Source organism: Myxine glutinosa, chromosome 11, assembly GCF_964187855.1.
Source record: "Myxine glutinosa chromosome 11, kmMyxGlut1.1, whole genome shotgun sequence".
Lineage (NCBI taxonomy): Eukaryota > Metazoa > Chordata > Myxini > Myxiniformes > Myxinidae > Myxine > Myxine glutinosa.
In genome coordinates, this window is record NC_136271.1 from 94,843,583 (window position 1) to 94,856,381 (window position 12,799).

At 43.6% G+C, this 12,799-nt stretch overlaps 1 protein-coding gene across 11 annotated transcripts in view; it reads right to left on the minus strand.

The window, feature by feature from the left end:
• Window positions 1-1,222: 1,222 nt before the first annotated feature.
• Window positions 1,223-12,799, minus strand: part of SAMTOR (S-adenosylmethionine sensor upstream of mTORC1) — a 54,427-nt gene continuing 42,850 nt past the window's right edge. For all 11 annotated transcript variants that reach the window (XM_078786876.1, XM_078786880.1, XM_078786878.1 and 8 more), the window contains 3 exons: window positions 12,595-12,709; window positions 2,383-2,714; window positions 1,223-2,067 (listed from right to left, as the gene is read on the minus strand). In XM_078786876.1, the coding sequence (XP_078643002.1) occupies window positions 1,752-2,067; window positions 2,383-2,714; window positions 12,595-12,709 (763 nt within the window). In that variant the 3' untranslated portion in view covers window positions 1,223-1,751. The remainder of the gene's footprint in view (window positions 2,068-2,382; window positions 2,715-12,594; window positions 12,710-12,799) is intronic.

Consider the following 12,799-nt stretch of genomic DNA (forward strand, 5'->3'; position numbering starts at 1 on the left):
ATGGATCTATGGAATACCACACTAATCCTGCAGCAGTCAGAGGGAAAGTTTGAAATACCAAGAGTACAGATACGATGCGGGATCTTCCAAGGAGACGGCCTTTCTCCTCTCCTGTTTTTTCCTGGCCCTGGACCCACTAAGTAACCTCGTCAATGAGCAAGGACAAGGATACACCCTAACATCCAATAAAATAATGTCCAGAGAAACAAGAAAGGTGACGCATCTACTGCATATGGATGATTTAAAACTCCTTTCACCGGACGAAAAATTGGCAGAACACCTGAAGTTAGTGAAACGGTTCTCCGATGACATCCAAATTGAATTTGGCCTAGATAAGTGTGCCAAGTGCACATTCGTGCAAGGTAGATCAACAAAAACGGAAAACATAAAATCGACCTAAATGTAACAATACAGGAGCTAGACAACAAAGCATCTTGCAAATACCTCGGAGTAGAAGAGGGCCACTAAATGTCATTAAAAAAAAAAGTGCAAAACACTTACCAAAGAATACCTGCGTTCAACGAGGCTGATCATGAAAACATACGTTACCACAAGAAACAAAATCAAAGCCATAAACCAACTAGCAGTAACAGAGTTCCAGTACAGCTGCGGAATAGTAAACTGGCTACATTAAATACCCCACAGTATTTTTCGTGAAGAGTAGGTGAGTTATAGCCGGTACCATAAACCAATTACAAATTCACGTCACCTTAATTTGGGCCTTCCAAACTGGTATACCTGCATCAAGATCCGAAGGGAGGCAGGACTGCTCAGAGCCGAGTGAGGATACGTGGAGGAGTGCCATCCAAGCATAATCTCACCTCGCTGCACAGAATTGTCAATGCCATGCCAGCGTCGTGGAGCATGAAAGCTTTCAAAAACAAAAAAAGCTTGTACATTTTGCCATCACAATACTCAATAAAGAACCACCTTTAGAGGCCATTTTTATCCCGCAGAGCAGGGGTTGCCCTTTTTTGAGCACCGTGGACCCCTTTTTCAAGCAATGTTTTACAGCCGGATGCCCTTCCTGTCGCCAACCCTGTTAGTCACCTTTTGCGACACACAGGGAATTCCCAGTGAACTGGTACTCAATTTGGCGACCTCGGAAGGATGACAGGCTGACTCAACCCCCCTGGCGATTCAGGGATCAACCGGGATTCGAACCCAGGATCCTAGGATCCCAAGCCGGCACCATAACCGCTAAGCCAACACCATCACAATACTCAATGCTTTATTTTATTGTACAACTGAAAAAACAAGCATCGTAAATATAAATCACGTTCACATTGAGGGTTCGTCTGGAAACAGCTTTGATAAAACGTCGGTGAAAATGAAGAGCGGAGCAGAGAAAAAACTCATTTGACAAAATGGCAAGCCGATCTAAAGTTGGGAAAGACATCATAATGACGACGTCTTTGACCGCAAGACTACGATGGTGGAGTCAACTTTGAGGGGATCAGAAAAAGGCCGCCCTCATACCAAGCCATTTTGAGTCAGCTGAGCATGCACAATGTTCAATCGCAAATGGTTGAACATCAAATTTCAAATACATTCAAATGAATCCAAGTATTTTTCAGACTCGAGCTAAAAATCCATCCCGACGACATTCCATCAACTGGCAAGAAAAACGAAATTGTAAAAGTAGGAATTGCTGAAAGGAAAGCAGTTGTTAAAACCACCCCAACAGGTGTGTAGATCCTTTTGGAACAACTGATTTTGATCATCAAACGAGACCGTCCTGGTTCAAGATGTTAAGCAAAAAGGAGCACAGGGTCCTCAACTTCCTGGAAATGCACGGAGCTGGTCTCACTTTCTCCTGAATCTGAGTCACACGTGGACGATAAGGCAACATCGGGCAATTCAGCGAAAGCCTCAACCACAAGGTCATTTTCACTGTCTGTACGAGGAAGTGCACGCATACTGGCCGATTCCTCCTCATCATCCTCCCAGTTGAAGTCTTGTGGGATGTACAGCATTTCTGGATAGTTGTCGCCAATGAGCTCACTGCCGCTTTTGCAGGAAACCTTACGGAAGGCCATCAGGTGAATGTGCGACTTCTTGACGTACCTGTTGAAACATAGGCGGTATTTTGAGAGAGAGACATCTCTGAGATGAGATGTCTCAAGTCAATGGACATAAATGTGAATACTCAAGCTAATTATTTGATCCATTACCAAGAAGCTTGACCTCTTAAAAGTAAAAGGCACAAAGGTCAAACCAAACATTTACATTTTATATTAAATTTTCATATTTTTGTGGCCAAATTATAGTTTTCTTCATTCATTTTCTAACCCTAACCCTCACCCTAACCACAAAGATAAGAGGTGTAGGGCAACCTACAGGTTTCTAGATCACATCCAGACATTGTCGCGTTATCCTCACCGCCAACGCTTGAAGCCGAGCGCTTCGATGGCCACACGCCAGCTCCTCATCATCGTCGAGTGACGTGTGGCATGGCTCGAGTCTGGAGTTACAATGAGCAGGAGACCACCCAATGGGAGCAGTTCGTAAGCTTTTTGGCAACAGAGCCATCGCTGCTGCGGTGAAGGGAAGTACGATAGCAAGAGAGAGAAGACTATGGCATGGAAGAGGTCACGCGGAAGAGAACGAATCACGGGGCCTGGCAGCTGTCGTACGAAATCGTCCTTGTTCTCAGGCATGAGGAGGAGAGGTGCATCGAGCTCCAGGCTGAGGAAGTCACATCTGTAGACGTTCTGTGGAGCGGCACGACAACGGGCCTACTAACACAAGAGCAAGAGCAATTTTTGCAAAAATGCTACCTTTCTCTACCATATTCCATCCGTTCCCACATTTGGCGCGCTTCACACAATCTAAAATGCAACCACAACCCAAGTGTTAGTGACATGTGAATACAAATAACCTATCGATGCTTTGATTGGCCTTCGTAAAACGAAGACTCTAAAGTGCCTTGCAAGTCCCAAGTCAAAAAGTTTCAACTTCATCTCCGATTTAAGCACAATTAGTTCAAGTTTCATGTCAAATCGAATATATTTCATAGAATACAGTCTCTGTCAAACTCCAGTAGTCATGTCAACATAATTACCCAGAGAGGTAAGAGTAGGTTCTGCCCAAGACAGATAAAGAATGCTACAGATGTGGACATCTGGGACAAAGTGGGAAGGATTTGAGTTGCCCCGGTAAGGGTAAATTATGTGGGAAATGTGGGGGAAAGGATCATTTTGCTAGGAAGTGGAAATGTAAAACCGCTAAATATGGCAAAAATGTTCGTCAAATAGAAGAGAACAGAAACTGCATACGATGATGATGATGGCGATGCTTTTACAGTAGAGGGAAATAGGCATCAGGAGAAAGTTGTTGTCGTGATTGGTCGTGTAGATATACAGATGCTGGTGGATCCAGGAAGTGATAGCAATTTGATAGACAGAGCGATGTAGGAAGAGAATAAGCCAAAGAAAAAAACATGCAGGTCACATGAAAATGCACGAAGAAGCTGTATCCGTACACCTCCAAGGTGCCACTTCCGACGGTGGGATGTTTTACTGCAGAAGTGAGAGCTGGTAGAAGGAAGACGACTGTGGAGTTTGTGGTAATGGAGAAAACGGGGAGGCGTTGATGAGTAAAGAGACTGCCCAAGCTTTGGGTATGTTACACATTGGCCTGGGAGTCAATTCAGTCCGATGCAGATCTGAAATGGGAGTTTGGGAGGGTTTTCAGAAGGGTTGGAAAGCTGCAGGCTGTCAAGTTAGACTGACAATCGACACTAAGGTGCAAGCAATTGGAAGAACACCTTTTGGGTTGCGGAGTAAAGTTGAAGCAAAGATCCAAGACCTTATTAAACAGGACATAATTGAGCCTGCGGGGGACCGACACTTTGGGTGAGACCAGTCTTGTTGATCACAAAACCAAATTGAGATGTTAGACTGTGCGTTGATATGCGACGGGTGAACGAAGCGCCTCCCATACCCATGATAGATGAGGTACTCCAGGAGTTGGCAATGAGTAAAGTGTTTTCCAAGTTGGACAAGGAACGTGACAACATTTGTAACACACTGTGGATTGCACAGGTATAAGAGGCTGGTATTTGGTATCAATGCAGCACCTGAGATTTACCAACATGAGATCCACAAGGTGATTCAAGGCATTCCAGGGACAGCTAACATCTCTAACGACATCATTGTTCATGGTGCGACATGTGAGGAACATGACGAGAGGTTGAAGTTTGGTGTTGGGAAAAATACAAGCAGCTGGTTTGACTGTGAATGCAGACAAGTGCCGGTTCGGGGTTTCAGAGTTGGTGTTCATGGGTCACATTGACAGACGTACAAGGAGGCCTTAGGACTTGTCTGGGCATGTGAACGATTCCATGCATATATATTTGGCATTGACTTTGAGTTGGTGACAGACCACGAGCCATTGGAGGTGATATACTCACGGAGGTCCAAGCCATGTGCCAGGATTGAGAGATGGGTCTGAAGACATCAACAATACAGGTACAAGATGGTCCACATTGCTGGCAAGACAAATATTGCGGATGCTCCATAGAGACTCTGAAAGGTGGATGAGAGGCAGGAATCTTCACTAAAGAAGGCAGCTGAATTGTTTGAACGACTTGTGGCAGTACACTCAACACCTAAAGCGATGACAACCCGAGAGGTAGCGAGAGAGTCAGACGATGATCCAGAGTTAGATAATACCAGAGTATCAAGACTGGAGATTGGGAGAACTGCCCACACGAGGCATATGTAGCCATGCGAGATGAGCTTTGTTCAATTGGGAAATGCATTCTCAGGGGTAGTAGGATTGTGGTGCCACAAACGTTGAGACCAAGACTGATGATGTTAGCACATGAAAGTCATTTGGGAATTGTTAGTACCAAACAGAACCTGAGGACAAAAGTGTAGTGGCCGGAAATGGAGAGAGACATGGAGAAGTCCTGCCATGGGTGTTGACTTGTTAGTCAACCGAATCCGCCAGACCAGGTTCAAAGTACATTGCTTCCAGTGGGACAATGGGAAGATGTACAGTGCCTTCAGAAAGTATTCACACCCCTAGACTTTTTTCACATTTTGTTGTTACAGCCTCAATTTAAAATGGATTAAATTAACTTTTTTTTTGTCACTGACTGACACATACCCCATAATGTACCCCATAATGTCAAAGTGCAATTTACAAAACATTTTTCCAAAAAAATATATATATATGAAATACAGAAATATCTAATTTACATGAGTATTCAACCCCGAGTCAATACTTCGTAGAAGCGCCTTCAGCAGTGATTGCAGCTTTGAGTCTTCTTTGGTATGTCTATCAGCTTTGCACATCTGGATTTGGGGAGATTCTCCTTTTCTTCCTGAAGATTGCTCAAGTTCTGTCAAGTTAGATGGGGAGCGTTGGTGAACAGCAATCTTCAAGTCTTTCCACAGATTCTCAATGGGATTCAAGTCTGGCCTTTGGATGGGCCACTCAATGACTTTCACGTTCTTGTTTCGAAGCCATTCCAGTGTTGCTTTGGCTGAATGCTTGGGGTCATTGTCCTGTTGGAACGAAAATCTTCCCCACATTCTAAGGTCATTTTTACTCTGAAGCAGGTTCTCCTCAAGGATTTGCCTGTATTTGGCTTCATTCATTATTCCCTCTGTCCTTACAAGTCTCCCAGTCCTTGTCACTGAAAAGCACCCACATAGGATGATTCTGCCACCAACATGCTTCACGGTAGGGAAGGTGTTAGACGGGTGATGAGGTGTGCTTGTTTTCCGTCAGATGTAGTGCTTTGCATTCAGGCCAAAGAGTTCAATTTTTGTCTCATCAGATCACAGAATCTATTTCCTCATGCTTTCTGAGTCCTTCACATGACTTTTTGCAAACTCCAGGCATGCTGTCATGTGCCTTTTTCTCTGGCTTCCATCTCCCATAAAGCCTAGATTTGTGAAGTGCTGTAGAGATTGTTGTCCTTCCGGTAGGTTCTCCCATCTCAGCCAAGGAACTCTGTAGTTCTGTCAGAATGGTCAATGGGTTCTTAGTCACCTCCCTGACCAAGGTCCTTCTTGCCCGGTTGCTCAGTTTGGTCGGCCAGACAGCGCTAGGAAGAGCATGCGTAGTTCCATATTCATTCAATTTCCTAATGATGGAGCTCACTGTGCTCTTGGGAACTTTCAACACTCTAGAAATTGTTTTATATCCTTCCCCAGATCTATGCCTCCTCACAATTCTATCTCGGAGTTCTACGGACAGTTCCTTGGACTTCGTGGTAAATGTTCTGCTCTGACATGCACTTTCAAATATGGGACCTTATATATACTGGAGAGTCAGAAGCACATACAGTCACGTGAAAAAGTAAGTACACCCCATGTAAAGTTTTGACTTTTTCAACATATTTCAACATACAGCTATTTGATCTTCATTTCAACAATATTGATAAATAACGGTGATATAATATAACAAATATCATGAAACATTTACATTTTGTAGTCCATTGTATAATTTAAATAAACATAAATGCAAATTTCGCATGAGGAAAAAGTAAGTACACCCTTGGCTCTAATAGGTGGTATTGCCCCCTTTGGCAGAAACAACCTCAAGTAGGTGTTTCTTATAACTGTCTACCTGTCTCTGACATCGACTGGGAGAAATTTTTGCCCACTCCTCCAAGCAGAATTATTTCAGCTGTGCGATGTTTGAGGGGTTTCTTGCATGCACAGCTCGTTTCAAATCCCCCCACAACATCTCGATGGGATTTAGATCCAGGCTTTGACTTAGCCATTCCAGAACCCTCCATTTCTTTATTTTCAGCCATTCCTTGGTGGATTTACTGGTATGTTTAGGGTCATTGTCATGTTGCAAGGTCCACCTTCGGTTGAGCTTCAACTTTACGACAGATGGTCTCACATTATCCTCAAGCACCCTCTGGTACAATGAAGAATTCATAGTGGATTCTATGATGGTGAGCTGCCCAGACCCTGATGCAGCAAAGCTGCCCCAAACCATAATATTTCCACCACCATGCTTTACAGTTGGTATCAGGTTCTTGTGGTCAAATGCTGTCTTTTGTTTTCGCCAAACATGTCTTCTGGTACTGTGGCCAAATAGCTCTACCTTTGACTCATCTGTCCAGGGCACATTGTTCCAGAAGTGCTGGTCTTTGCCTAGGTGTTCATTGGCAAACTTTAGTCTTGCCCTGATGTTCTTTCTGGACAGCAAAGGTTTCCTCCTGGCACACCTCCCATGTAGATCAAATTTGTGCAGCCTCTTTCTAATGGTAGACTCGTGCACGTTGACATCAACAGTGGCAAGAGCTACCTGTAGGTCCCGTGATGACATTCTGGGTTTCTTAGAGACTTCTTTCAGCATCTTGCGGTCTGCTCTCGGGCTGAACATGCTGGGGCGGCCTGGCCTGAACAAGTTGGCAGTTGTTTGGAATCTTCTCCACTTGTAGATGATCTTCCGGACAGTCGAATGATTGCTTTCAAATTGTTTGGAGATCTTTCTAAATCCCTTCCCAGACTCGTAGGCATCTATAACCTTCTTTCTGAAGGCCTGAGAGAGCTCTTTTGATCTCGGCATGGTGACGCCACACACTTCAACAACAAAGAGTAAAAAAAACTAAATGTCTGATGTTTAAATAAGACAGGTTCCTCCAAGATCCTCTCCAACGATGTTCTAATCATTTGCACCTGAGCTGGTGCACCTGATTCTAATTTTAGGTATTTGAAGTAGTGATAAATGTTAGGGTGTACTTACTTTTTCCACATGCGAAATTTGCATTTATGTTTATTTAAATTATAGAATGGACTACAAAATGTAAATGTTTCATGATATTTGTTATATTATATCACCTTTATCTATATTATAATAGCCGTAGATGATTCTGTCTGTCTGTCTGTTGGGTGTCTGTCTGGGGTGTGGCTTACTCGGTTTGCAGAGTCGCTCCACCCATAGCTCCACCCATTCTGGGAGTGGCATCATATAATTATAAACAAATATCCACCATTTTATTAACTCGCATAGCTTTGAGGCCTGTTTTGTAGGCCCGTGGTGTCTTGCTCTCTCTCCCAGTTTTATTTCAAATCAAATTCGATATATCATTTCATTTTTCACAGTCGCTAACATAGTTTTAGACTCGGTTGAAAAAAAACGGGAAGAAAATCCGATGAAAGTTGCCGTTTATAGAACGAAATGAATTCTCAAACGCCTGTAACTTCAAGGCCATTGAGTCTCTCTCACGCCTTTATCTCCAATCTAACTCACCATATGATTTCATTTTTATCGATGGTTTCAGACTCGGTGTCAGCAATAATTGAGAACATTCCACACACGCGGGAAAATGCAGAGATATATTTTTTAAAATCGCGTCATGGTGTATCATACACCGCCCAACATGACACCGACGGCAATGTGTCGATATATATAAAAAATTCGCTTTTGCTTTTCGGTTAAGATATATTACTTTTTCGTTTGATGACAGTCGTCACAAAAACGTCAACAATGATGTCGACATATATTTCTTCGTTTTTATTTCATTCAACATTATTAGCCGGAAGTAAAATATGTTTCAGGAAATTACCGAGAGATATTTCTTCGTTTTTTTTATTAGTTATGTGCGCATACACTTTAAATAGGTTTATTTGAAATCTTAAATTTTCCACAATATAATTTACTTGCCATTTATCATTTGATGATTACGAGACACTTCCTCTTGAGGATCGTGACAATTCATGCGCTGCATGGAAACTTCTATTTCCAAAATGAATGAGACGATCGATGAAGAACGCAGACTTGAACAGGATGCAGCAAGAAAACGAATAAGACGGGCGAACGAGTCCATCGACTAACGTCAATGCAAACTTGCGGGGTCACCCGTGGGAATCCCACGGGCATGGATGTGTGTGACATTTCGACATATTGAGTTAGATGCTGCACATTCATTTTTACAAAATGGTTACTGGCAAGTCATCAGATCCAGAAATGGTGTAATGAACACAATTTATTTACGCGCAAGCAAGAAAGCAAGACGGGCCGATTTCCGATTCCGACGGGCCGACGGGAGAGACGGGCCGACGGGCGAGACGGGCCGATTTGGAGCAAGAAAAATAATGAGACGGGAGAAAAACGAGAGAAACGAGACGGGGAAAGCCGATTGGAGAGGCGAGTAAGGAGCGATTGGAGAGGCGAGTGAGGAGCGATTGGAGAGGCGAGTGAGGAGCGATTGGAGAGGCGAGTGAGGAGCGATTGGAGAGGCGAGTGAGGAGCGATTGGAGAGGCGAGTGAGGAGCGATTGGAGAGGCGAGTGAGGAGCTATTGGAGGGGCGAGTGAGGGATTGGAGAGGCGAGTGAGGAGCGATTGGAGAGGCGAGTGAGGAGCGATTGGAGAGGCGAGTGAGGAGCGATTGGAGAGGCGAGTGACGAGCGATTGGAGAGGCGAGTGAGGAGCGATTGGAGAGGCGAGTGAGGAGCGATTGGAGAGGCGAGTGAGGAGCGATTGGAGAGGCGAGTGAGGAGCGATTGGAGAGGTGAGTGAGGAGCGATTGGAGAGGCGAGTGAGGAGCGATTGGAGAGGCGAGTGAGGAGCGATTGGAGAGGCGAGTGAGGAGCGATTGGAGGGGCGAGTGAGGGATTGGAGAGGCGAGTGAGGAGCGATTGGAGAGGCGAGTGAGGAGCGATTGGAGAGGCGAGTGACGAGCGATTGGAGAGGCGAGTGAGGAGCGATTGGAGAGGCGAGTGAGGAGCGATTGGAGAGGCGAGTGAGGAGCGATTGGAGAGGCGAGTGAGGAGCGATTGGAGAGGCGAGTGAGGAGCGATTGGAGAGGCGAGTGAGGAGCGATTGGAGAGGCGAGTGAGGAGCGATTGGAGAGGAGACTGAGGGATTGGAGAGGAGAGGAGTGTGAGGGATTGGAGAGGTGAGGGATTGGAGAGGAGAGGAATGTGAGGGATTGGAGAGGAGAGGAGTGCTAGGTGGAGAGAGGAGAGTGTCAGGTGGAGAGAGGAGAGTGTCAGGTGGAGAGGAGTGAGGGGTCACATATTATGTGAAATAAATAAATTGTGTTCATTACGCCATTTCTGGATCTGATGAATTGCCAGTAACCATTTTGAATGTGCAGCATCTAACTCAATATGTCGAAATGTCCCACGGGTGACCCCACTATATTTCTTCGTTTTTATTTCATTCAACATTATTATCCGGAAGTAAAGGTTCACATGTTCATTTCACGTGTGCAAAAACAAACTCCATTTCACGTGTGCATGGACATGAAACACAGACGGGAAATTGCTTAGAGATATTTCGTTCGAAGCAATTATACACCGCCCAAATAAAATATTTCACCGATACACCGAGCGAATTTCAGCGAATTTCAGCGAATTTCACCGAGTTTCAGGAAATTACCCAGAGATATTTCTTCGTTTTTATTTCATTAGTTACTAGCAGAAGTACTCAGCGTTGCCGGGCGGGGGAGGGGGGAAGGGCACGTACACTTTAAACATGTATATACATGTGGGATGTGGGATATATACATGTGGGACGTGTCTGTGTGTGTGTGCGTGCATATATGTGTGTGTGTGTGTGTGTGTGTGTGTGTGTGTGTGTGTGTGTGTGTGTGTGTGTGTGTGTGTGTGCGTGCATATATGTGTATGTGTATATATATGTCTGTGTGTGTGTGTGTGTGTGTCTGTATGTGTATATGTGTGTGTGTGTGTGTGTGTGTGTATATGTGTGTGTGTTTGTGTGTGTGTGTGTGTGTATGTATGTGTGTGTGTGGGTGTACATGTGTGTATGTGTATATATATGTGTGTGTATATGTGTATGTGCATATGTGTATGTGTGTGCATGTGTGTCGGTATACATGTGTGTGTACACATGTGTATGTGTGTGTATATATGTGTGTATGTGTATATATGTGTGTGTCTGTATGTGTATATATATGTGTGTCTGTATGTGTATATATATGTGTGTGCATGTGTGTGGGTGTACATGTGTGTGTACGTGTGTGTGTGTGTGTGTGTGTGTGTGTGTGTGTGTGTGTGTGTGTGTGTGTGTGTGTGTGTGTGTGTGTGTATGTATATGTGTGTATGTGTATGCATGTGTGTGTGTGTGTCTGTGTGTGTATATGTGTATATGGTATGTGTCTGTGTGTGTATATGTGTATGTGTGTGCATGTGTGTGTATCCATATGTGTATGTGTATATGTGTGTATGTGTATATGCATGTGTCGGTGTACATGTGTGTGTACGTGTGCGTGCATGTGTGTGTGTGTGTGTGTGTATGTGTATGTGTGTTTGTGTGTATATATGTGTGTGTGTATGTGTATATGTGTGTCGGTGTACGTGTGTGTGTGTGTGTGTGTGTGTGTATGTGTGTGTGTGTGTGTGTGTGTTTGTGTGGGTGTGTGAATAAGAGAGAGACCGAATTGTGAGATACAGAAATGAAAAAAACGAGGTGTGTGTGTGTGTGTGTGTTATTGTGAAACAGGTGCAGCATCTAACTCAATATGTCGAAATGTCACACACGTCCATGCCCGTGGGATTCCCACGGGTGACCCCACTAGTCTATCAATATTGTTGAAATGAAGATCAAATAGCTGTTTGTTGAAATATGTTGAAAAAGTCAAAACTTTACATGCGGTGTACTTACTTTTTCACGTGACTGTACATACATAGTGTGTTTCTTTCTAAATCATGTCCAATCAATTGAATTGGCCACAGGTGGACTCTATTCAAGTTGCAGAGACATCTCAAGGATGATCAAAGGAAATTGGATGCACCTGAGCTCAATTTTAAGTGTCATCGCAAAGGGGTTGAATACTTATTGACTCAAGATATTTCAGCTTTTAATTTTAAATTATTTGGTAAAAAAAATTCAAAAAAGAAAAGACCACTTTGACATTACGGGATGTTATGTGTGGATCAGTGACAAAAAATCTCAATGTAATCCATTTTAAATTCAAACACAACAAAATGTGAAAAAGTTAAGGGTGTGAATACTTTATGAAGGCGCTGTAGCTGTAGACTTCTTTATTCCGTTATCATCTGGAGAGTCGATAATGATTGACTGCAACAGTCGCTACTACGAGTATGTAATCACGAGATCCACTACAGCAGAGAAACTTGTGGCAGGATTAAAAGAGGTTTTTGTGAGTCATGGTATACCATCCAATCCAATCTGTATTCTGACAATAGGCCGCAATTCATTGCTCAGACATATGTGGATTTCATGGACACTATGGGCATGTTACCACAATCGTGTGACTCCAAAGTGGCCACAGGCAAATGGTGGAGCAGAACGTTAGAACCAGTCTCTAGATAAACGTATGAACATTGTGCAAGCTGAAGGAAGGGACTGGAAAGAGGTAATGCTGTCATATATGTTGCGGCATACAGGGCAGCACCTCACTCTGAAGATAAATTCAGAGAAATGAAATTTGGATAGTTAGTTCAGGTGAGTAGGCACATGACATAACTATAGTTCAATCAAATTAAAATGCTTCTCAATAAATTTCATACCTGTCCAATTTTTTTTTCTCGTGAACTCACTAATAAATGCTAAACTAAAGTAATGCTATAAATTGTCATCATCCAACTGATGCACTTTTTTCATAATTCTATGTGTAGGAGTATATGTACCTGTACTGCAGGAAATATATCGATACCAATGGCCAGGAATTCATCATACTTGAGAAATGGGTTAAAACAGCTGCCGACGTCCAGTAATCTAATCTTGTGGGATGGGGACAGGAGGCTGCAAGACAAGGAGGCAGGAAGCATTCCAGTAAACAAAATAAAAGATGCTCTCCTTTTCTTCCCAAAACACTCGATTTACATCGATTAC